The sequence below is a fragment of the Leptinotarsa decemlineata genome, unplaced genomic scaffold (genome assembly GCF_025532065.1).
Source record: "Leptinotarsa decemlineata unplaced genomic scaffold, Ldec_3_MD MMD2_tig00002082_RagTag_RagTag, whole genome shotgun sequence".
Classification (NCBI taxonomy): Eukaryota; Metazoa; Arthropoda; class Insecta; order Coleoptera; family Chrysomelidae; genus Leptinotarsa; species Leptinotarsa decemlineata.
The window spans coordinates 6,910,596-6,935,908 of record NW_027412573.1 but is presented as its reverse complement, the minus strand read 5'-3'; the positions used below and the strand labels follow the sequence as shown (position 1 = coordinate 6,935,908).

General features: G+C 36.9%; 1 protein-coding gene across 2 annotated transcripts in view; it reads left to right on the top strand.

Annotated features, from left to right (window-relative positions):
* The window catches only part of hiw (MYC binding protein highwire), a 216,379-nt gene that overhangs the window by 147,830 nt on the left and 43,236 nt on the right, over nt 1-25,313 (top strand). For both annotated transcript variants that reach the window (XM_074176913.1, XM_074176914.1), the window contains exons 27-32: nt 6,505-6,907; nt 14,674-14,850; nt 17,374-17,580; nt 17,640-17,845; nt 20,932-21,471; nt 24,031-24,191. In XM_074176913.1, coding sequence (XP_074033014.1) covers nt 6,505-6,907; nt 14,674-14,850; nt 17,374-17,580; nt 17,640-17,845; nt 20,932-21,471; nt 24,031-24,191 — 1,694 coding nt within the window. The remainder of the gene's footprint in view (nt 1-6,504; nt 6,908-14,673; nt 14,851-17,373; nt 17,581-17,639; nt 17,846-20,931; nt 21,472-24,030; nt 24,192-25,313) is intronic.

Sequence of the window (25,313 nt, the reverse complement as noted above, 5' to 3'; positions counted from 1 at the left end):
TAGCGTGTTTTCTTGTGGCGATCAGTCATCTGTGCGGTGGTTCGTCACTTTCTTTGTTTAATTGCGAAGTAGGCGCTTCTAGTTATCTGATACCCGACCTTGGTGACTAGTTTAGATTGTGTTAATCTTTTTTTTGCCCAGTTAATATGCATCGTCAAGAGTTAGAACACGTTGACTTGTTTTTTCGTGCCGGGATATTTGGAACTGATTTTATAGGAAATTGGAGGAGGAGCTCAAATTCCAGGGAATTATATGCTATAGTACGGAAGCGCAGAAGTGCCACATATTTTTAAAATTTCGACTGTAATCTCAAAATTTCGACTTTTATCTCGAAATTTCAACTTCGAAGTCGAAATTTCAAGTTTGAAGTCGTAATTTCGAAATTACGTGATTGAAGCCGAAATTTCGAGATAAAATTCGAAATTTCGAGATTAAAGTCGAAATTTCGAAATTAAAGTCGAAATTTCGAGTTTAAAGTGTAATTACAAGATTAAAGTTGAAATTTCGAGATAAAATTCGAAATTTTGAGATTAAATTTCCAGTAATTTCCAAGAAACAAATAATAAAAATATATGGCCCTTCTGCGCTTCCGTAGTATAGAGTGAGGACGTGAATAGGCCCCCCTTCCTAACCTTCAAATGGACAAAGATGTAAAGGTCGGAGAATGGTATATTGTACAAGTGAGAAAAACGACATATTCCTCACGAGCGCAGAAGTTTGTTGGCACGAGCCGAAGACGAGTGACGCAAATCAAGCGAGTGAGAAATATGTCATTTTCTCACGCATTGTACACTGTACTTTTTCTACGGTTGCGTTGTTTTCAAGTATCGAAAATTAAAAGACATATATAATAATACTTGTATGTCATTAAATTATTTTTATATTTTATTCAAAATAGTAATTAATAGTTATATTTGAACAATTTTGTAAAGAAATTCCTGGTAGCTTGTTTTGTTGCGACATGTTTTCGGTTACTGAAATATTAACTGCGTTCAAAGTTGAAGTTGATAAGGAAACGTAGCAAGCTTCCACAGCTTGTGTTCAAGTTCTAATGGCGCTGGAGGCTGAATGGATTCTGCTATACTTTTTGAAGTTTTCATTTTGTTAGCTATGGAGTTGTCGATATAAGATTCAGCAACATTGCTGGATTTCCACCCCCGATGGCGTCTTAAAGTTGAAAGATCTGCCCCTGCATTAACTAAACTAGTCGCAGACGACCTTCGGAAACAGTGGCCAGTATTTAATTCACGGTTCTGTAAATTTATTTATCCCCACAGGCTGTTTCGTACATTTGCTATTTTTGTAATTTAAAAAAAAACTCATTTGTGCATGGTCAAAGCTTCACATATTTTTTGTAAATTTGATAGAATTCTCCTGTGACTGTGAAATTAATAGGAACCTTGGTTTTATTATCGGGTAATTTTATTAAAAGGGCCGAATTAAGATCTTCCATGTCATCAGTTTTCAATTTTCGAAGTTCATCACAACGGCATGCCCCTGTAAGGCCAATAGCTAAAGCAGCCTGAAATCAAAACCAAACATTCATTTTTCGATAACAATTTAAAAATTTTCAATTTATATCTTTTTTAGCAAATACTTTTCATCAGGTGCATCTTTTAAAATATGTTGAATTTCTTCAGAAGTTAATGTTTTTGACTGTTTTGGAGCATATTTTTCAGATTTGCGTTTTAAAAATGCACGTAGTTTTACGTAAGTTGTTATTGTTGTTTTTAATAATTACGGTACTCCTCAGCATCGAGTACTGAGACCATAATGTTGATGATTTCAATCTTTTTGACAACTCTTGAAAATAAACTTACAAGGTATTTTCGGAACAAGAATCTACCTTGGCTTTCATTTTCCAGTCCATAAAGTTTATGTAAGCGATTTCATATTTTTCTCTTGATGCGCTCGGTAGCAAATTATTGCAAACATCTATTGCTTTCTAAATAATTTCTGGAGGTGTAGTTTCCAACTTTAAATCTTCGTATTCCATTATATTCAATATTTAATAAATCTGAACTGTTTATACTATAACAATCAACAACAAAACTATTTTCGTTGGGTAGGTTGACAGCAATAATTATGCAGTGCTTCGGTTTTGTTGTTATGGAAACGCCGACAATGGGCTACTTGGATATCGTACGCGAATCATCGGCATAGCGTTGTCAACATGGAGAACGTGTCATATCAATCTGACATGTAACAATTCATGACTGACTTGGGTTATCGTGATAACAGTGAGAAATTATTTCTCACTGCAATAGCGGATATTTCTCACTGTGTGATGAATCTTTCGTTTTGAACGTATGAAAGCGATGAGAGAAGTAGCACATTGTATAGCATCCGTAGAAATAAAGGTATTACGTTGCATCACTCGCCTCCGAGTGAGCGCTATCAACTTTATTTTTTCAAATAGAGAAGGATAACTTATTTGATTGGTATTTCAGTTTTCTAGAGAAGTAAGCAACGTTATACCCATTTTAAGAACCTGCAAAGAAACTATAAATATCATAATTTCAAGAAAAAAATATTCAAAATTCATTCCAGTGTATTCCAATTAATGTTCGATTGATTTACCATTCACTGGCTGACGATAATGAAGTCTGTTTACAAATTCATGTTCGTGGATAAATTTCGTTGAAAGCACATCTATTCTTATCCTCGAGTTCTGAAATATACTGCGGTAGCGTATCTCCTCAAAAACCTCTGAAGGCTTCATATCAGGTGATCTAGTGGGCTCTTCTGAGGGATCACGTCTGCCTGTCTACCGGTTTGGATAACTATCATCCAACTACTTTCGAACCAGTAGAACTAGCAACGACCAAGACTTGCTGATACTTCGAGATTTAACCTTCGTTCTCTCAGTCAATGCACATGACAGTTGGGCTGAAAAGTTTGTGGAGTAACAGAGTTTTTTTTAAATAAAATTAGATTTCATTATTCAATATAGTTGCCTTCGAGGGCGACACAACGATTATAGCGGTTACACAATTTCTAGATACCATTTCTATGGTACAATTTGTTTTAGGCCTCAAAATAGGCCTCTGTTTCGACAATTACCTCTTCATCGACGCCAATTTTTTTCCAGCGAGCATTCTCTGAGGTCTGAGAATAGAAATAAGTAGCTGGGGGCCAGATCTGGAAAATACGGTGGATGCGGAAGTAATTTGCAGCCCAATTCATGCAATTTTGCCATCGTTTTCATTGATTTATGACACGGTACACTGGCTTGATAAAACAGCACTTTCTTTTTCTTCGAATGGGTCGTTTTGTCGCAATTTCGTCCTTGAAACGCTTCAATAACGCTATGTAATAGTCGCTGTTGATGGTTTTTCCCTTTTCAAGATAGTCGATGAATGTTATACCATGCGCATCCCAAAATACTGATACCATAATCTTGCCAGCCGAGTGTTGCATCTTTTGGGGCGTCCAATGCGTACATCGTCGTCGGTGCTTATTTCACCAAGATGTATCACTAATACGTCGCGTATTCTTTTCGATTTCATTGAAATTCAGAATAACGTTTTCATCAGAATTAAATAAATGAATATCATATAAATTATTGGTACATATTCAAGATGGAGTCTTATTTCGCGAGGTTCTGTATCTGTAGAGTAGGGAGGCTTTATATCAGCAGATGTAGTCCAAGACTCGCCGAACACACACTCTCTTATTGACGATAACTACGGACATTCGCATAGGACATGCCTGACAGTTTCATCTTCCTGTTCACACATCCTGCATAGAGGTGTTTCCACTAGCCCCATATTGTGGAGCTGTTTCCTTAGTTGACAGTGGCCAGTCAAAAATCCTACTGTTAAGCGTAGATTTTTCCTGGTCACCGCCAGATATTTCTTCGGCGCCAGCTTCCCAGGATGCATCCTTTGATTTCATCACATCTCTTCAAGGATTGAGCATAGGTGTGACGTTTGGCTAGTTCCGCAATTGTCGAAGTCATCAGGTCGTAGGTGCCACTGGGTGAGGTTATGTGAATGAGTAAGGTATGGCAATTCATTTTTGCGTTTCAGTCTCTTGTATATCTCAATTGTAATGGTGACTTTTATTTCATTTAAATATTCATATGAGTTGTATCAGCAGAGGTATGGTCTGATTACTGCTGCTGGATAAATAAGGTGTCTTTGTTCACACGGAATGGAGCTGTTACTAGTTAAAAATCTTTCTCTTCTGACTGGTTCTTGGGTGGGACCTTTTCTGCACCGATGGGAAGTATTAGGTACCTTGAAATCGATCTGTAGGTGATCTACTCGATTGATTTCAGCATGGTCTTGCTGTTGTATGGACTAGAAACATCTGCAAGACTAGCCTCTGTGAAATATCTTGCATAAATGTCTGTCGAATACAATTCAATATCCACCGTGGTCTTTGCTGGGAAAGTAGTTGTTTTCCGGCAGGCATTTACCCGAGCCTGCTGTGCAGGTACGTTAGAAGAGTTGAATGTTTCGAGATTCCATTTCGAAATATTTATTTTCTTATAAGTAATTGAAGCATATCTTCACATATTGTGTTTTAGTTTCAAATTATATATCAATCGTCGAAAACTTGGACCAAGTAAACAATGGAAACATTCAGAAATACAGTAAATACACCGTATAAACTGTGTTTTCATTTAGGTATTATTTTTACAGTAGGACATTCGCTTGTCAAAATGCAGTTACTGTATTTCAACACATTGATTTTGATGAAACGGTGCCTTATCAAATTACTGTCAAAACGTCATTAGATGGACTATCTTTCAAATATGTCAGTATAATCAAATCAAATCAAAATGTACTTTATTGTGGAAGATGAAATATCATTGACAAAGTGTTACTATTCTAAGAAATATAAGATACACAACTTAAAAGATATTGTCGAAGATTAAATATTATTGTCAAAAGTGTTATTATTTTAGAGAATATAAGTTATACAAATTGAAAGTAATATTTGAATATTTGGTGATTTCAGCATTTTGGGGTGAAAAAGTAGTCAGAAAGTAATAATATATATGCTACATATTGAAATAAATAATAATAATAATGAATATTCTCACGCAACACATAAATGAGAATATAAAAACTATAAATCATAAAAATATAAAAGTGAATGCATAGAAAATAACAGTGAGTATCAACTCCGTAAACATTTTCAACTACACAGTTCAGAGCTAAATGTAAACATTAAACACAAAGTTTAAAGAGTCACACAGTTTAAATACCAGTAGGTACTGAAACACAATAATTAATATTAATTGTTTATATAATTTAAATGTCTGTCTGAATATAATTTTTTTTACAGACTTTCTAAATTTAGTGGTACATGTTATTCCTTTGATCTCAATTGGCAAATGGTTAAACATTTTTTTCCATTATATATGAAAGACCTCTCACTTTTTGATGTTACTGGAATCGGTAAACCTATATTGAGCTTATTTCTGGTATTTCGTCGTGGTGAAATGAAAATTTCCGTCCTGTATTTTTTTTGCACCAGACATAACATTTCCAATATGAGTATGGAAGGCAAGGTCAAGATTTTATGCTTTCTGAATAAATGTCTTCAGGAATCCCTGAATCCAACTCTACACATATTTCTAATTCCTATTTTTTGTAGTACAAACACCCTATCAAACATGTATTGGCAACACGTTCCCCAAAAACAGATACCGTATCTCAGATGGGAATCGATGAGAGCAAAGTACACATTTTTTACCATATTAGTGCCCAATTCATTTGCTGATACTCCGACTGCAAAGCATCCTGATGAAATTTTTTTACATAGGTTATTTATGTGACCTTCAAAATCCAAATTTTTATCAATTTGTAATCCCAGAAATGTTGCTGACATTTTGTTTTCTATTAATTGAGTACCCAGGTAGATATCTAGTGTGGAGCACTTGAAGGTGGTGATGCTAGTTTTTGAGATATTAAATGACAAAAGATTAGCATCACACCAGTCTTTTATTTTTATAATATCTATCCTGATCAAATCATGCAGTTCCCTTTCATTCTTGCGATGCCAAAATAATGTAGTTTCATCAGCGAATTGGGTTACCTATTTCTGCCGTCATATTATTGCGGGCTAGGTCGTTAATATAAAACAAGAAGAGAATCGGGCCTAGAACCGATCCTTGTGGAACACCACAAGTAACTTTCTGGAAATGGGATATGTTGTCCGGGAGTTTGACTTTCTGAGTACGTTCTGACAGGTATGATCTGAACCATTTCAAAGATATATCTCTAAAGCCATACACTTCTAGTTTTTGCAGCAGAATATAAATAACACATTTTTTTAATGGCTGTTTCTACTTTTTTGCTTGGGATACTCGTTACCCGTTGCTTCATTGGCTTTGATAACCGTTGTTAACCGCAGTCCTAGACGAAACGTCATACATAAAAATCTCAGGCCAAAGTCATCAAATTTTGAAAATATATTCGCGACACTGTTATCTGTTATCTCCATCCGTGAACGTTTACGCTCCTCGATTCATCGCAAAATTTGTTTCAGTGCCCACTCGAACGAGAGGCTCTTCCTCAGAGACTTCGTCAACTGCGCTGCCGGCTCAAGTGGCGGCCGCCTGGCGCAGTGGCTGCAGCCGGGCAGCAGAGCGGATCCGTCAAAGTCGCAGGTGCTCTACGCCCGAGAAGACCTCAGATGCGGCTGGCCGGCCATCATCACCGTGCTCACGAGGGACCAGTACGGAGACATGGTCCACGTGCCGAACATGAAGATCGACGTCAAGGCCGTGCCGTTCGACAAGAAGGACATCGGCGACACCGGCAGGAAGATGCGCAGGGTGAGTCAGCCGGACTTGCTGACGTTTGGCGGGTTACCACCACCGCCCCTGCACCACCCCTACGAGCCGACCGTCAAAGAGAAGATGTGTTTTCATTCGATTACGGTGATGAAGGTAAGCTACATATTTCATCTTTATTAAGGTTAGGTTCTGAGGTGCTGAGGTGTAACGTAGTTCGATATCTATTCAAACTCTACCAAATGAGTCCAGTTTATCAACAAAGGTTGTTTGTCAAACACTGAAAACCTGATTCGTTTCGCGGTGAGGTAGGCACAAAGTATGTGCTCCGCTGTTTCATCGCGCTCTCATATGATGATTCAGACGACAGACACCTGCAAATAGGTATATTAGACACCGTAGGATATTTCTGCTGATCTGATAATCCTTTGGTGACATAATTCAATTCCCAACACTCTCGATGCGAGAAATGTGAATGACCCACATGTTAAAAACACGCACGATGATTAACGTCTTGCAGCAGTGCCAGTTATTTTTTCTGATACGATCGATTTTACTGGTTAGCACTATCTGTATCTGTAGAGTAGGGAGGGTGAGTGTAGGCCCACAGCACTAAGGCCACATGTGACCCATTGTACATCCTTCCGAGGGGTTGTCCTCCTAGGTCATCGTCCGTCCTGTCCTTTCCAGGAAGGTGGACAGGTCACTAGGAGACATCTCTTTTATATCTGCAGGTGTAGGTCACGACTCCGGACACTTGCATAAGACATGCCTGACAGTTTCGTCTTCTTGTTCACACATCCTGCATAGATGTGTTGTACTGGTATAGCAAATAATGTGGAACAATAACAAATTGAGAAATAAACAATATTCTAATTAGAACACCTAATACGTGCCAGGACAGCTCTTTTCGATGTATGCCGATCTTATGTTATTAAAACATGTAATTGAAACAAGGTAGATCAATTTGAGTTATTCTGAATAGAGGAAGTTTTTCTACGAAGTCGTTTCATTCCGTTCCTTATAAATGAACCTGAAGTGAGTTTATTACATGGCGATCCCGCCAGGATGATTCCAGGATTACCACGTATGTTATTAACGGGTAGATACTGAGAAATAGAGACGAGTTGCATTTGACATCTTCCAACATGGGATCCACAGAGAGTAAAGAAGAAGTAATCATAAGCCAAGCCGGGAACAGTGGTGGAGTTTCAGCTAGCAATGGGTTCTCCGTTTCCGAAGTACTAGGCATAGTAGCTTTCGCCTGTTTCATTTTGGCACTCGGCGCATTTCTAATAAAGAGGTGCCAGAAATCATTAGAAAAGAAGATAAGAAGAGAGATAACGAGGAGTCAGGAGTTGGTATAGGCGTAAGGAGTGAGAAGAAAACGAATTTCATGGGTGGTTCACGCATTCCAAAGTGAAAACCAACAACAAGTAGAGTGGAAATTGGATGACACATGGAAAGACATTTTAAGGTCGTATTTATTTAGTATAAGTTTGTGTATCAATATATCGATTTATTTTCGTCTTTAGCGTAGCAAATGAGCATCATAGACTTATTTAGATACTCGTTTGAAGAACTCAAAGTTTTTAATAGGAATTTAAATAAAGATAGCAAAGAGAGGCGAGTCGATCTAAAAGCTATAAATCGCAAGTTTGAAGAATTAAATAGGATTGAATCAGAGTTAAATGAAGTGAAAAATAAATTCAATGCGGGCCCTAAAGATGCAGATATAATTCAAAAAGTTAAGTTATATGTTGAATCTTCAAACAAATTATTAGTCGATATTCGAAATACCTTAGAGACTAGATTAGCTAATATTACAGAAATTACTAGAAGTTTTACAATAATGGGTGAAAAATTTGATCTCAGAATAGCGTCAAGCTTATTGCCTATAACCGACAATTCGGAGGAATCTGTAAAACAGTTAATAGATGCCATTGAATTATACGATAGTCTTTTAGACGATAATGGAAAAATAACACTAACAAACTATGTCCTTAAAACTAGATTGTCACAAAGTGCAAAGATGAGATTAGAGTCGTCATATCCGTCTAATACTGATTTAATTAAAGACATCAAAACACACTTGTTGACAAAGCATTCTGCCGCAAGTTTATCAGTTGAATTACATAACGCAAAACAAAAACATAAATCAGTGAATGAATTTGGTAAATCAATCGAGGAATTACTGGTCGATTTGACAATAGCGCAAGCCGATGGAAATGTCGAGGCAATGAAAATTCTTAAAGTTGCGAACGAAAAACTGGCAATTCATGCTTTCGCGAACGGACTGCGAAGTCACGATCTGGGAACTGTCATAAAAGCTAGGAACTATAGCGCTTTGAAAGATGCTATAACGGGAGCTGTAGATGAGGAATGTACGGGAGGTGCAACCTCTTCTTCGCAGGTGTTTCACATGCGAGGGAACTCAAAACTTAATAATTTCAACCGTACGAGTCGAGGATTTCAGCAGAATAATAGGGGAAGACCAAATTTCAGTACCGGACAATTCAATAACTCACAATCGAATAAGATCAGAGGAAGTAGTTTGCATAGTAAAAATAATTTTAGGGGTCGAAACCAGGGACATTTTCGCGGAAATTTTAGAGGGCGTTGGAATAATCACAACAACCAAACTTTCAGTCCATCTCGAAGAGGGTTTTTTATGGAAAACGCTCAGGATGCTGAATTAAACAACCCTTCCCCGCAAGCTAATCAGTTTTTTCGGTCGAGTCAGTGAGAATGTAGGTGATTATAAGGTTTTAAGTATGAATGGTCTTAATTATGTATGTATGAAAAACGGAAAAAGTGAGTTGAAATTTTTATTGGATACGGGTGCTTCGGTAAGCGTAATTTTTACATCATGTATAAATAAAAATCAGTTTGTTGATACGACAAATAGAATCAAAATAAACGGCATAGCGGGTTTTGTCTTCACGCAAGGCTCGGCTAATATTACATTAGAACTATCTGACGTTAAGATAGGTCACGAATTTCATGTGGTGAATGACTTTGGTAGTGATATGAATGGTGTTATTGGGTCAGATTTCTTTGTCAAGCACTCTGCAATATTAAACTACGAATTATGCACATTCTCTATATATATAAACAATCGGAAACTGTCGATTCCACTGCAATCCAAGTATGAAAATTATATAACGATTCCACCAAGGTGCGAAATTATTAAATATTTGCAAGTACATAACTCAGATGATTGTATTATCATACCAGAAGAAATTTCAGAAGGTGTTTATACTGCGGGAATTATCGCAAAGCCTCACAACCACATTATACCTGTTAAAATTCTGAATATTACGGATAAAGAGGTACACTTGAAAAATTTTAGGCCCAAAACTGAAAATATTTCAGAATTTGATGTTCATACTTTTGGAAACACACACTTTTCAGTTGAGCGTATAGATAAGTTACTCAACTCCATAAATACCAAAGGTCTTAATAAGCAGGAAAAAATAGCTATTGATAAAATCTGTGCAAAATATGCGGACGTATTTCGCTTTGAAAATGACCCACTGACGGTGACAAATGTCTGTAAACAGACCATACATTTAAAAAAGGATGCCATTCCGGTATACGTAAAACCATACCGGTTACCGCATTCGCAGAAAGCGGAAATAAATAAACAAATTGACAACATGCTGTCAGAAGGAATTATAGAGGAAACAAGGTCCGAATGGTCGGCACCATTGTTAATAGTACCGAAAAAAGAGGATAGTAAGGGTAATAAACAATGGAGGATAGTTATCGATTACCGTCTGTTGAATAAACGCATTGAGGATGACAAATTTCCATTACCTTGCATAGATGAAATTTTAGACTCACTCTCCGGAGCGATGTACTTCTCACATCTTGACTTATCTCAGGGCCATTATCAGGTTGAATTGGATGCAACATCTAGAGCTTACACAAGTTTCACAACCGATAAAGGTCAGTATCAAATGACGAGATTACCGATGGGGTTGAAACTGAGTCCAAGTGCTTTCTCTCGAGCGATGACCATAGCAATGTCAGGGTTAAATTATGAGAGATGTTTCATTTATTTGGACGATTTGATAGTTTTCGGGAATAATTTGGAAGTTCATAATCGGAATTTGGTAAAAACTTTGCAGCGATTGAGACAGGTCAATTTAAAACTAAATCCTTACAAATGCGAATTCTTGAAAAAACAGATATTGTATCTGGGTCACGTGATTTCATCTGAAGGAATATCTCCAGATTTTGAAAAAATACGTGTTATACAGCAATTTCCGGTTCCAAAAGACTCGAATGAAACTAAACGGTTTGTAGCATTTGCGAACTATTATAGGAAGTTCATTCAGAATTTCGCGGATATCGCAGCACCGCTTAACAGATTGTCAAAAAAGGGTGTAGTATTCGCTTGGAGCGAAGAATGTCAAAAAGCATTCGAAACGCTAAAGCAGGCGCTGGTACAACCACCAATTCTCGCATATCCTGATTTTTCGGAATCAAACGTTTTTAAATTACGTACCGATGCCTCAAATTTGGCTATCGGAGCAGTTCTGTCAAATTCAGATGATAAGCCGGTGGCGTTCGCCAGCAGATCGCTGAATAAAGCTGAAGTCAACTATTGTGTGATAGAGAAAGAATTACTTGCTATTTGTTGGAGTGTGAAAAAATTTCGTCCTTATCTTTACGGGAAAAAGTTCACTATCCTTACAGACCATAAACCATTATTATATCTTTTCGGTATGACGAATCCTTCAAGTAGACTAACGAAATTTAGGTTAACACTAGAAGAATATGATTTTACAATAAGTTATGTTAAAGGAAAAGATAATGTAACGGCTGATGCATTAAGTCGTATAAAAATTGACTCCGACGAACTGAAAGAAATGTCAGTTAATTCCTGTCAAGTCATGAATGTCGTGACAAGGGCACAAACGAAGAAATTGGGCAACAATTCACGGGAAAAGTCCAATATCTCTTTCGATAACAGGCCTGATCATCCTGGTGTCGTAGAATTATTGAAACCACCTAAAGAATTTGTTCAGTTGTATCCTTTGTCGAAAGTTGAGTTTCAAAGAAAAAAACGTTCTGAGTGTAAAATAAAAGGGAATATATTATATGATGAAAAGGCAAATACTATTTATATGAATCAGGATGAATCTCGATCAGCGACTGCATTCGGTGCATCGTTGAGAGACCTGAAGGAAATTTGCCAAGAATATGGAATTCCAGAATTAGTTATAGTAAAAGAAGATAGATGCGCATCGTTATTAAAAAACATTTTGGAAATTCCCAATGAAATTCGAAAGGCAGGTATAAAAATAAATATAATAAAAGCTCAGCAACACATAACTAGGAAGGAAACCCAGCAATTAATTTTGAACGATTACCACATGTTACCAACGGGAGGGCATGCTGGAATTAATCGCATGTATAACAATATTAGAAAACTTTACTTTTGGTCTGGTCTCCGAAAGGATATCGAAAATTTTGTAAAACGTTGTGATGACTGTCAGAGATATAAGTACTCAAGACCGCATCGGCAACCAATGAAAATAACCACAACGGCTACCTCAGCGTTTCAGAAAGTTTTTCTTGACTTGGTGGGCCCTTTAGACCAAGACAGGGAAAATAACCGATACATTTTGACGTTGCAATGTGAGTTAACAAAATTCGTAGAAGGGTATCCATTAGAAAATAAAGAGGCAGTAACAGTCGCGAAATCATTCGTAGAAAATTTTATTTTACGATTTGGTATTCCAGAACAAGTTGTGACAGACAGAGGCACTGAATTTCTAGCGTCGACCTTCAAAGAGTCGTGCAAACTGCTAAAAATCGAACAGCTGAATTCAACGGCGTATCATCACGAAACCATTGGAGCATTGGAAAACACACATAAAAATCTAGGTGATTATTTACGCATACATGCATCAGAGCATCCAGACACCTGGAGCTCATGGATACCATATTGGTGTTTTGCATATAATAATACAGTGCATACGGAAACTCGGTATAGTCCATACGAATTGGTTTTCGGCAAAATGAGTCGAGTACCATCGAGCATTGCTACACAAGTCGACCCTGTATATAATTTCGATGACTACCCAATTCAGTTAAAATTTAGATTGCAAACAGCTTGGAATGACGCGAGAAATAATTTAATGGTATCAAAATCGTTACGAAAACAAAAACTAGATATTAAAATTAATCCTGTTAATGTTAGGATAGGTGATAAGATATTAGTAAGGAACACATCTTCAAATAAGTATGATCCTATCTTCAAAGGTCCTTATATTATAGTAGAAGATAAAGATCCAAATGTTGTAGTTAGAATAGATAATAAGCTGGTAGAAATACACAAAAATAGGACAAAATTGTTTATTGAATGAAAAAAAAAAAAAAATATTGTTTAAAATTTTTTTTTTCGTCATCGGGGGGAGATGTACTGGTATAGCAAATAATGTGGAACAATAACAAATTGAGAAATAAACAATATTCTAATTAGAACACCTAATACGTGCCAGGACAGCTCTTTTCGATGTATGCCGATCTTATGTTATTAAAACATGTAATTGAAACAAGGTAGATCAATTTGAGTTATTCTGAATAGAGGAAGTTTTTCTACGAAGTCGTTTCATTCCGTTCCTTATAAATGAACCTGAAGTGAGTTTATTACAGTGTGTCCACTAGCCTCATAATATGAAGGTGTTTCCTTAGTTGAAAGTGGCCAGTCAGAAATCCTACTGTTAAGCGAAGATTTTTCCTGGTCTTCGCCAGATATTTCTTCGGCGCCAGCTTTCCAGGTCGCCCAGTGTGATCCTGGCAAGACGGCATCCTTTGATCCCATTCCATCTCTTTAGGGATCGAGTATGTGTGCGACGTTTGGCTAGTTCCGCAATTGTTGAAGTCATCAGGGTGTCACTGGGTCCTAAAATTCTTAGTCCAGCCGCTTCCTTGGCTAAAGAGTCGGCAATGCGATTACCTTCACTCCTGTCGTGCCCTTTAATCCACCTCAGGATAATGTTATTATCTACCGAGGTTTTGGATAAATCTTGGTGGCACTCTAGTTCTAGCTCTGAGGTAACACGTTGTCTGTTCAAGGCTAATGGGGCTTGTTTACTATCAGTGCAGATTGTTATGTTTTTGCCAGAAATTTCTTTCCTGGTTATTTGTTTTGTGGCGATTGAGATACTAGCCACTTCTGTTTGAACCACGCTGATAGTTTTTCCCATTCCCCACTTAATCCTTAGGCATAGTGATCTGGAGTAAACTACACATCCTGAGCCTTCTTTGGTTTTTGAGCCATCTGTATATATGCGTATTACATTTGTAGCATCTGACTCTGTGTTCTGTTTCATTTGTATTTTTTAGGGTTTATTAAACACAAACCTGGGTTCAATTGCATCACTAGCTGCCAGCAGCAGAGGTTGCGCAGTAAGCGCTTCTCGCCATAGGCTTAGCCTCATTGACCCATTCATGTTCTTTTGGCTCCTGTGATGTTTAAACAAGCCAATCGCTGTATTTGATATAATTTTTGGATGTCCGTTGCTTGTGGAACTTTTGGTCTAATGCAATGGCTCCGTACGTTAACATAGGTCTTAGTATTGCAATGTAGATCCAGGTATCCACACGGGGTGAAAGACCCTATGTGTATCCCACTGACCTCTGACATTGCTCATTAGCCACATATGCTCTTTTTGCTCTACTCTGTAGGTGAGAGTTCCATGTTAACTTCCTGTTGAGGGTAGTACCAAGGTATTTCACCTCTTCATAGAAGTTTAGTTCGCAAACTGAATATTCAAATACTTGATTATTCAGTTTGCAACGTGATTAGGCTCTGGAAGTACAATATATTATGATAAATACAGTATGTTTGCAATACACAGTAAACTTAATACTTGAAATATACCATGTATTTGAAATATTTTCAGCCCTTCCAAAATTACTCTTTCGAAGAACTTCGGTATTCGTCCCCTCCCGTGAAGAGGTCTGGCGAAAATATGCTAGTTCGATCCAACTCAGATGGTTCTTACAGTGCCACTTGGACTCCAGCTTCAATTGGTTGCTACTCCATAATGGTTAATATAGACGGCTACGATATGGAGGAGGTGAGTTAAAAAGGCATGCCCAAAAACTAAGTTCATTCGGAAAAGGTTAAATCATCTACAGTTGTTTTATTCCACTATCAGTTGATACTGGCGTAATTTCTTAGAAAAAAGGGAAACTGAAACCATAATCCATTGTTGTAGTATAGTTCTTTCAAATGTGATTAACCCAAACATAAAGTGACAAAAGTATCACAGCAGAAATGAGCATAAGTGAAATTATTACTATGAGATGGAATCATCTCGTCATAACTCAGTCGAAGGGAATATTACAGCAATGAACAGTATCATGCGAATCCCCATAGAATGATTTGAAATGTGCACTCCACCATAAGATGCGTTTTTTTGCACTAATATTATTTCAAATCTGTCATACCTGGCAAAAGTTATTCAATATCTGTTCTTAATCAAAATATGTATTGGAGTGATGAAGAATAACTTTTGGCGGGGACGATTCAATAAGATAAGGGAGAACAAAACGCACAATGTAAGTTTTCTGCACATCTAGCAAAAATAGGCATTGATGTGAATCCATTATGCTCATGTGACATTTTTTTAGCGGATTTAAATCACATCCTATTCACATGTCCCAACTTCGAACTGTACCGGTCGGATTTCTTAAATAATTTACTTTTCCCGAATGTTTCGTTTCCAACCAATATAAGAGTCTTTTTAGCTACACTCAATGAAAAAATATACAACATAATTCTAAAATTCATAATTAAATCTGAAATATCAATATAAAACGAAATTTCTGTGGCAAAATAAACTCAAGTTTGATGTCAGGGTGGGTTGCTATATGGATCTCGTTATCTCAGAATTTTTCGGGGTTGTAGGAGCAAATGAAACAGATGTGGATCCGGTCGACTTGGCCAATTTATTTGAGTGGTCAAAGGTGTTTATCAGATATGATACCAACGAGAGTACGAGAGTTTGACAGAACTAAAACTATATAAGTTGTTAATATCCAGAAATACATTTTGGAAATAAAGTTACATTCCCCTGTACTAACTAATACAAACCTATCTATATAAATAGGAAATATAAGTTAGCTTATATTTCTGGATTACTCCCGAAGTCATTCAAAATAACTTCAGCTGTTACGAAATGTAATAATTGGTGAAGTGTCGATGGAAATGATTTTGTTCCCCACTGCAAACCTGAGTTTTATTCGCATCAAACGTACGATATTATAAAAAAGGGTAGATAGTGTTTTTATAGTCCTTCCAGTTTCCAGTGGAGTGCTCCGGATCCACGTCAAACGTAGTTTCTTTGCCAATATTGCCCTTTTGGCTATGCAGCCGACAATACCGCACAGACTGAATGCAAATTGCCTATTGCTTATTAGTGGTAGCACAAAATGATATATTGAATGCTAAACAACAATAGCGCTCCAACCGACAAAAGAGGACATTTATACCACAACAAATCAGGGGTTAAAAAAAATCAAAACGCACCTATAGATGTGTTTTATTCTCTTTTTTGTTTGGTGATGGAGACGTAGCAAGTCAAAAAGTTTTCTTCAAGATACTTTCAAGCTTTACATTTCAAAACAAACAGATAAAGTGAACGATAACCCGTTGTTCGAACCAAGTTCATAACTCGATATTTATAATCTCGGGCAGTTTATAAAGTTTCCGGTCAAACTCGCTGTTTTGTAATCTATTACACTCGAATATTTTCCATATTTATTATTAGGTTGCTTCAAAACTTTTGTTAGTTTTTATGTTTTTGCTTTTAATTGTAATATATTTGTTTATATCTATTATATATCATATAATATAAAATATTATATGATATATATTATATGCTATATAAAACAACATCATATGAAGCTGAAAAGAGGCAAAAAATTTGAATATGGAGCTACAAAAATACATGATACTAAAACAGACAAAACTTTTGGATTATCCTAATATATTCTCTAGATATATAAATAACTATTATATGACATTTCTTCTCATTAACTTTTTTACTATGAAAATTTTCAATATATGAACAAAACTCTTTCAGAACCTTGAGAACTTTCTGAAAAACTGGTACCAAATCGAAATCGACTCATCACTAAACATTTGGATAATAGTGATCATAAATTTGCTTTGGCAATTTCAAAAACCTTTTTAAAATTTTCAGGGAATATCGTCAATCAATATTGATTGAAATTGCCCACTGTTGAAATCTTATTCAGCAGTTACTCTATTCTATTCTCAATATTAATTTTGCTGACATTTCATTCCATCGAAAAAAACTTTGAAGTGGAAATTATTTCAATATCCATGGACGAACCGGCACCTAAAAAACTTTGTTTACTATCTGTTTAAATTCGTGTACATAACTTCATAATTCGATTTTAATTCAATTTTGCACGAGACTTCCAGAGAGTCATACCCTGCATGACAGTTTGGTTCCATTTACTTGTACTAATGTTGATAGTTTGTAGGTCTGGGGTGGGCAATATTTAGGGTGATTTTTTTTTGTACTTTCACGACGGTCTCCGGATCTTATCAATTAAATGGGTATATTCAGATTTTCAAAGTCGAAGTGAAGGAACCCCCTCAAGGTATGACGCCACCCAATCAAAATATCGCCAAGAAATCCGAGCACCAACCTAGTAAGTTACGGAAATTCGTAGCGAAGAACTCAGCAGGTCTTAGGGTCAGGGCTCACCCTTCGTTGCAGAGCGAGCAAATTGGAGTTGTACACGTTAATGGCACCATAGCTTTCATCGACGAGGTAACTATGACAATAATGGGGATTGAAGAACAGTTTCCACGCCTCTTTTAATTTTTCAGATACATAATGACGATGGGGTTTGGCTGAGGCTATCCGCGGATACCATCAAACAGTATTGCAGCATAAGTGTAATAGAAGCTTGGTGTTTACAGTACAACCAACATTTAGGCAAAACCCTTCTCCTGCCAGTGGAGGAACCTAAGACTATCCTAGATCAAGTCATTAATGATACCATTATGCGGAAGCTGCCTGAAATTCAAGAAAGGTATGGCTTACAAGAACTAATCTCGTACTATTCAACAATTCATTCATTCATTTCAAGTTTACATGAGTCCACGAGCAAAGAGTACGATGTATAAAATGCCACCTTTTGAATCACTCTCTTCTCAGGATCGAGGATAGAATTTGCAGAGTTGAAAGAGTTTAAAGTCACAATTCATCCAATTCATGGTGAATACCGTCTAAGTTTCATGGCCCAGATGGATATCAGGCTTTTTGGTTTGCTTCTTCCTATGGTAACTCCAAAAAATTGATAATGAAATATGTATTCCTCATAACAAACATCCTTTCAGACCCAAATGCAGACCCATTTTCAGCTTTTATGAGTATCTACAGATTTGATTGTAAGGGTAGTCTCAGACGAAATACATGCTGTTTCTAATGTAATTTATTCAGTGAAGTATAATTGTTCCACTGGAATGGTTTCAACCCGAAGACGAAGTTCTTGGGGGTTATTGTGTTTTGTAGACTTACTAGAAGCCGTTATTAGAACTACAAGAATTGTAGATATAGTAACACAGGTGTCATGTAACAGACATCTGAAATAGCTGACAATATCTGTCTACTTTTGTAACTTCCTAGCAGAATGACCCTGCTCAATTTCGTTAAGTATCCAAACCAAGATAGAGAACTGGTACGATTTTGATTATTTGATAATTTCGACATCTACAGAATGATTACATACAAAGTTTCATTTCAAGTTTGCTCAGTGAATAATGACGTTCAACTTTAGAACATTGGGTATAAAGTTCAACGTAAGGTACAAGTTGAACGATAAAAGAATGCACATGCGTCATCAACAAAATACGTGGTGGAACACATAACTTTGTATAGTTTTTTTCTTTTATAAGTGTAAAATGAAGACAAAAAACAGTTAACGTTCGCTTTTAATCGCTCTTATCTTAGATTTTCAGACTGTTTGATTGTTTACATTACATATTGTTAAAAAAAAATATTTCACAGTAAATAAATTTATATCATGTTGGAAAATGGAATATGAAATGTGTTTCAAGAGCATAATTGATAAAGTGCCGAGTAATTTTATGAATTCAACCCCAATTCATAACACGGGATGATTTACTATTCGTGAGTTTCAAAAATGAAAGCAATTCTTCATTAATAGCTTAGGCTGTTCAGAACAGTAGCCCCATCGTTTCGTTTTCATTAGTCTGTGCTAGTTCGAGGATTCACAAATTGATGACCTATGATTATTCTTTCATAGTACCAACTCAATAGAGGTCATTCATATGAAATGGATGGGGCCCTACATCATATTCTCTGCCTTCCTAGCACTTCCATAATTTGGACCAATATGTCTAACTGCTTTTGCTAACTCACTTTGCTCTTTATGTTCAATCGTACCTTGTCCTCTTTTATTTGTAACAACTTCTGTCTTTATCTGTAGAGTAGGAAGGGTGAGTGTAGACTTACAGCACTTAGATCACATGTGACCCATTGTACATCCTCTCAAGAAGTTGTCCTCCTAGGTCATCGTCCGTCCTGTCCTTTCCAGGAATGTGGACAGGTCACTGGGAGACATCTCCTTTATATCGGCTGGTGTAGGCCGAGACTCGCTGAACACACACTCTCTCATTGACGATAACTCCGGACACTCACATAGGACTTGCCTGACAGATTCATGTTCCTGTTCACACATCCTGCATAGAGGTGTGAACACTAGCCTCATATTATGGAGGTGTTTCCTTAGTTGCCAGCGGCCAGTCAGAAATACTATTAAGCGTAGATTTTTCCTGGTCATCGCCAGATATTTCTTCGTCGCCAGCTTTACAGAGTCGCCCAGGATGATCCTGGCAAGATTGCATCCTTTGATTCCATGCCATGAGTGTGACGTTTGGCTGGTTCCGCAATTGTCGCAAATCTTGGTGGCACTTTAGTACTAGCCCTGAGGTAACACATTGTCTGTTCAAAACTAATAGGGATTACCTGCTATCAGTGCAGATTGTTATGTTTTTGCCATACATTCCTTTCCTGGTTATTTCTTTTGTGGCGATTGAGGTACCAGCCAGTTCTGTTTGAACCACGCTGGTATTTTTCCCATTCCCCATATAATCCTTAGGCTTAGTGATCTGGAGTACATCCTGGAGCACATCCTGAGCCTTCTTTGGTTTTTGAGCCGTCTGTATTTATGCGTATTGCATTTGTAGCATCTGACTCTATGTTCTGTTTTATTTGTATTTTGTAGGGTTTATTAAACACAAACCCGGATTCAATTGCATCACTGGTTGCCTGCAGCAAAGTTTGCCCAGTGAGCGCTTCTAGCCATAGGGTCAGCCTCAATTGACCCATTCCTACTTCAAGGTTTACACCAGCTGTGCACAATCGTAATATGGCCATTAACGCAACCTCCTTAACGTACAATTCATTTGTCACCATTTCCAGGGTTACTTTGGTCGCATCTTGCCTGATATCCTATAACATCCGCCAGTTTTTTTTACTTCATATTCTGAATTTTGTTTGGATATACATTTGGATCCATAACCCTTTGTTTGTGTACATATTCTTTACAGTGCCGTACATTTTTTGTTGTACTTTTTGATTCAACAGTTTATAAAATTCTTCCTCACTAATGGTGGTTAGTGTTTCTAATAGTCCATTTTGTTTTAGCACCAATTTAATCCTGAACTCGCGTCAAACGGTTTGAAATTTGCTTCTTACAAAGGATTCAGTGTCATAAGATTTTTCGGTTGCTCAGCACGTGTTAGAATTTCACGTTTTAACGTCCTGTTTTTACATTCTGAACAGCTACAAACTTACCCAAAAAACGATTTCAGAGTCAATAACCTGTTCAATAATTTGTAACATTTTCAAGCCCACAGTAGTAAAAAGAAAACACATAGAAGGTATATTTTCTAAAGTTTGCAGCTCATCATAATCAATTATCAGTACAGTGGACAACTTGCCACTTGCTTCCTACCCGAATTGATTTTGGCGGATATTTGAAATATTTGGTAAACATTTTTCAATGATATCTTGTTCGTTTGTTGATTTAATGTACTTCGCATATCTTTTTTTTAAATATTTCGTTTGCATTATCCTGTGACTGTTTTCCAGAAACAAATCCTCAACGTCCAGCATAAACTACCAGGTAATCAAATGCGGAGCCTCTGGCCACAATGTCCGAAGCAGGCCGAGTTTCAAAGCGCCCCCTGTGGGGATGCTGGTCTTGGGTAACAGAATAGGCGTCACGGAGTACACCGTGAATTCAGACGGATGCTGGGTCATGCTGGACACGGCGACCAAAGACAAATACTGCTTCAATTCCGATTCGGAGGCATGGTCGCTGGCAATCGGCCACAACAACGTCCTGTATCTTGGCAACGTCAACGAAAGCGACGCTTGTCCGAAACTGTCCAGCGACGCAGAGGCTTCCAGGAAGCAGAAGAGAGGGTTCAACTTTTCCCTCAAGACAAACGAGGCGAATTTCTCGTTTTCCGCTCAAAATACGGCAGATAAAGAAGAGGTTTTGTCGACGAATCCATTTATTTTTGGAGAGAGTGCGCAGCCCGAGCTAGTGAGAACGCCGAAGAAGGAGAAGAAGGAAGGAAAGCTCAGCAGTCTCCCGAAGTGGTTCAAGGGAGAGGACACAAAGAAGTATTTTTTCATTTGTTTATATTTTAGAATACAAATTTCTGAACAAATTATTTCTTTAACGGCGAAATCACAAATAAAGAGAACCAAATCAAGGCTCGTGGGCCGTGGTTCAGTGGTATCTACGTTGACTGCGAAGACGAAGCTTACATCTCGAAGTATCAGCAATGGCTGACTGGCAAGCTACGTATTAACTCGTTTTTACAGTTTTCGAGAGTGGTGGGGGCGATGGTGGGGTATTAATACGAATGCTCACTCTCGATTGGTCCGCAGTTAAACACTGTTGTATTCTAGAATACAACTCCGATCGACATCCCACCAGCGGCATTCCTGTCAACAATGTGAACCAATTATTAGTGAGGACCAATAAGAACGACCCAACAAATGTGCGGACCAATCAAGAGTGAGCATTCTGTTTAAATATATCTGTTTAAAATCTATTTTTCCGTTTTTTCCGTTAACCAGCTGTCGCACCCCTACGAACGACAACCCTCAGAAGTCGAAACTTGTACGAGCTAAGAATTAACGAGGTCTTACCTTTTAACGCGTGATTCCTAACACGCAAGTAAACACTGTCATCATCCTCACCACCCCCTATGCACATACCACTGGTGATGTCTGCGGCAGTGAAGGACGAAACGTTTGGTAATTAACGTTTCATTCGACCTCGGCCTACTAACCCGGATTTTATTCTCTTCAAATTATTTCTGGTTCGAAGGATTTTTTCGACATAATTATGTTTCAGTTGATTTTTTATTAATTATATTACAGTTGAATCTTTGCATACATCTAAAAAACAGTTTACTCAGCAAGGAATTTCTAAAGTAGTTCAAATGTTATATATTATTATATTTCATTTGTATGTTATTATTGTGACTTTTGTATAAAATTTGTGTATTTTATATGCATATACATAAATTAATACATATACTTTGTACATTAATAATATACAAATTAAAATACAGAATTTGAACAACTTTTGTGATTTCTTGTTAAGTAGTGTTATGTTCTTGATTATTTTTGAGAATTTTGAATTTTGTCAAGAAATTTTTATTTTTGTAGTATACTGGCTGCATATAAGCCTTGATCTGTGCATGATTATTCTAAATATTCATAATTTTCATCTTGGCGATTGTCACAATCGAAATTAATGAAATAATGAATTTACTTTTATCCATATTAAGTCTTAATTTGTTAATTCCCAGTCAATTTTCTCCCCTCCTTTATTGCTTCTTGAATAACAAGGATTCTTTCCTGAGTACAAAATTGAAGCGTTATTAGCACGAACAAAATAAATAAGAAATGAAAATTGAAATTTTCTGTTTTCTACCATTTTTATTTGTAACTAACGTTACTGCAGTTTCGTCCTATAAGAACATTTTCAAACTTATACATATGGGATATAATCGGATATATTACATGAGTTCAATGTATAAGTTTGAAAATGTCCTTATAGGACGAAACTGCAGTAACGTTAGTTACAAATAAAAATGGTAAAAAACAGAAAATTTCAATTCTCTTTTCTTCATTATGATTTCCTACCACGTAGTAACGGCTACATCAATCAATCTAACGAACAAAATGTTTTGTTGAAAGTTCTGTTTACTGTAAATTTTTAATATACATGAGAAATGAAATGGATCCGATAACAGAGCTTTCAGGTATTCCTTTTCCTTTGAATCATGTCTGCTTTCGTATTCTCCAATATGAATGCTTATTACTCCATTTTCAAGATGTGTCTCAAATATCTGTCTTGCTTTTCCTTTGATGCCACAGTTTTCTGAGTAAGAGGTCAACAGTCTATAATCCACTGTATTTTACGCTTTTTCAGATCAAAAACTATTACTCATTTGTGTTCATATTGTTTGCATATTATTTCAGAACTTGAAAATGAAAATTATTTTTGTGTTTTTAAAATACTTTGGAATGTCAGAGTTTTGATACATAAAAATTAATGAAATATAAATGTTATAACACACATTAATTGAAGATGTTGGTGCATTATAATCTTCAACAATTTACAGAAGTTTGGTATAGTTCAAGTAAAAGATAAAGTGCCCAACAGTTCCCCTTTAATAACACACACATCGGCGGCACTCATCGCTACATTCTGTTGGTCACCGTAACTTGACTTCAAATTCAATTTTATGACTCTTCAGCCAATCATAAAACTCGGTTAGTAAAAATTATTCAATACGAACCGCCAATTCTTCAGTCCACGTGGACTAATTCGTTGCGGCATAGTTCCTTTGTATTGGTTTTTTGGCCTTTGACTTCGCCGACACCTTTAAGATCACTATATCGGTTACTTCGACTATACCAATATTTACAAAATTTTCGTTCAATATTTTACATAAATCGCAATTATAAGTTGTATTCGTAGTGAAACCCCTTCTTGAGCAACTTTATCTTATATTACTTTGTTGAGTGAGAAGTCAAATTTCTTATCAATATTGGAGGTCATCTAATGAAAATCTAACGACTGCGTAGTTTGTTAACCGAAGTTGCATAATAATGTAAATTTTCATTGTAGTTTTCCCAATGATATATTTACTATTACAGTGAATCATCGGATCATTCGTCTATCAAGGGACCTAGCGAGAGTGCTGCAAATGGCAATGGAATAACTCCTCCTGATACTCCTAGAAGATCTCTGAGTCCGAGGTGTCCTAATTTATCTCCCAAGATCATGAGTAGGAGCTCAAGTCCAGTTGGTGTCCCATGTAAGTCAGGTCCTTAAGAAACGGCTTTCCCGTCTTTTACTTTTTGAACCAGTTTCTCTTACATTATAAGTCGGAAATTATTCTTCTCAGGCGAACCTCTGGTTCGTCCAATCTCGCAGAGTGGACGATTCAAAATTACTCGTATTTGTTAATAATGAGGTATGCCTTACTGGTTCCTGGGCGGAAATTTCAAATAGGAAGCGAAATCTTCCCAGTGTACCATCTTTGTATGCAGATATGATGCACTGTTTAGAACCTTTGATATAGTAGTGAATATTACTGGAGTTTTTTCCCAACACCAAATCGTTATTTTTAACACCTCAAGACGTGTTTTGATCACCAAGTGATCATCTTCAAAGAGGAAGATAAAACTGGTTTATCTTCCTCTCTGAAGATAAAACTGGTTTATCTTCCTCTTTGAAGATGATCACTTGGTGATCGTAACACGTGTCGAGGTGTTGATGTGGGGAAAAAACTCCAGTAATATTTTGTATGCAGAACATTAAAAATTTCATCTTTTGACGTATACAACATGAATACACTAGAGAACGATTAAGCTTTCACAACGATATATTAAGAAAGTCAGAAAACCCCAAAGTAATATTGCCACAACTACACCGCCAAAACAAAGCGTCCACATAAGTAATGCCTTGCAGTGAAAGCTGCAGATTAAGTCAGAGAACGAATCTCCTTAAAGAGTCGATGTCAAATCATGGCTTTGCAACTAATAATCGCTTTCGAGGGCCTCATTTATAATTGATATTTGTGGTTTCAGTCATCTATCGGTATCCTAAATGAAGACTTTATACAGGTAGATGTTTATACTAACTTACACTCAGGCTTGTTCTTCAGGACAGTTCAGTTCATCAATGCATTCATGGTTTATAGTCTTGGTCCAGTCTAGCATCTTCAGTATGGCCTATGTCAGGTCGAAACTGAGCTTTCTGGTGTTGGACCACGAATGATTTGTCTTAAAGTTCTGATTTCAACTAATTATCTTGCAGTGATAACTGCAGAGAAAGACGGAAGACGAATCTCTTTTGGACCGTGGTATGAACTTCTGTTGGTATCATGGATGACGTTTATGCTATGGGGGAACGGGAGAAACTTATATTCATTTTG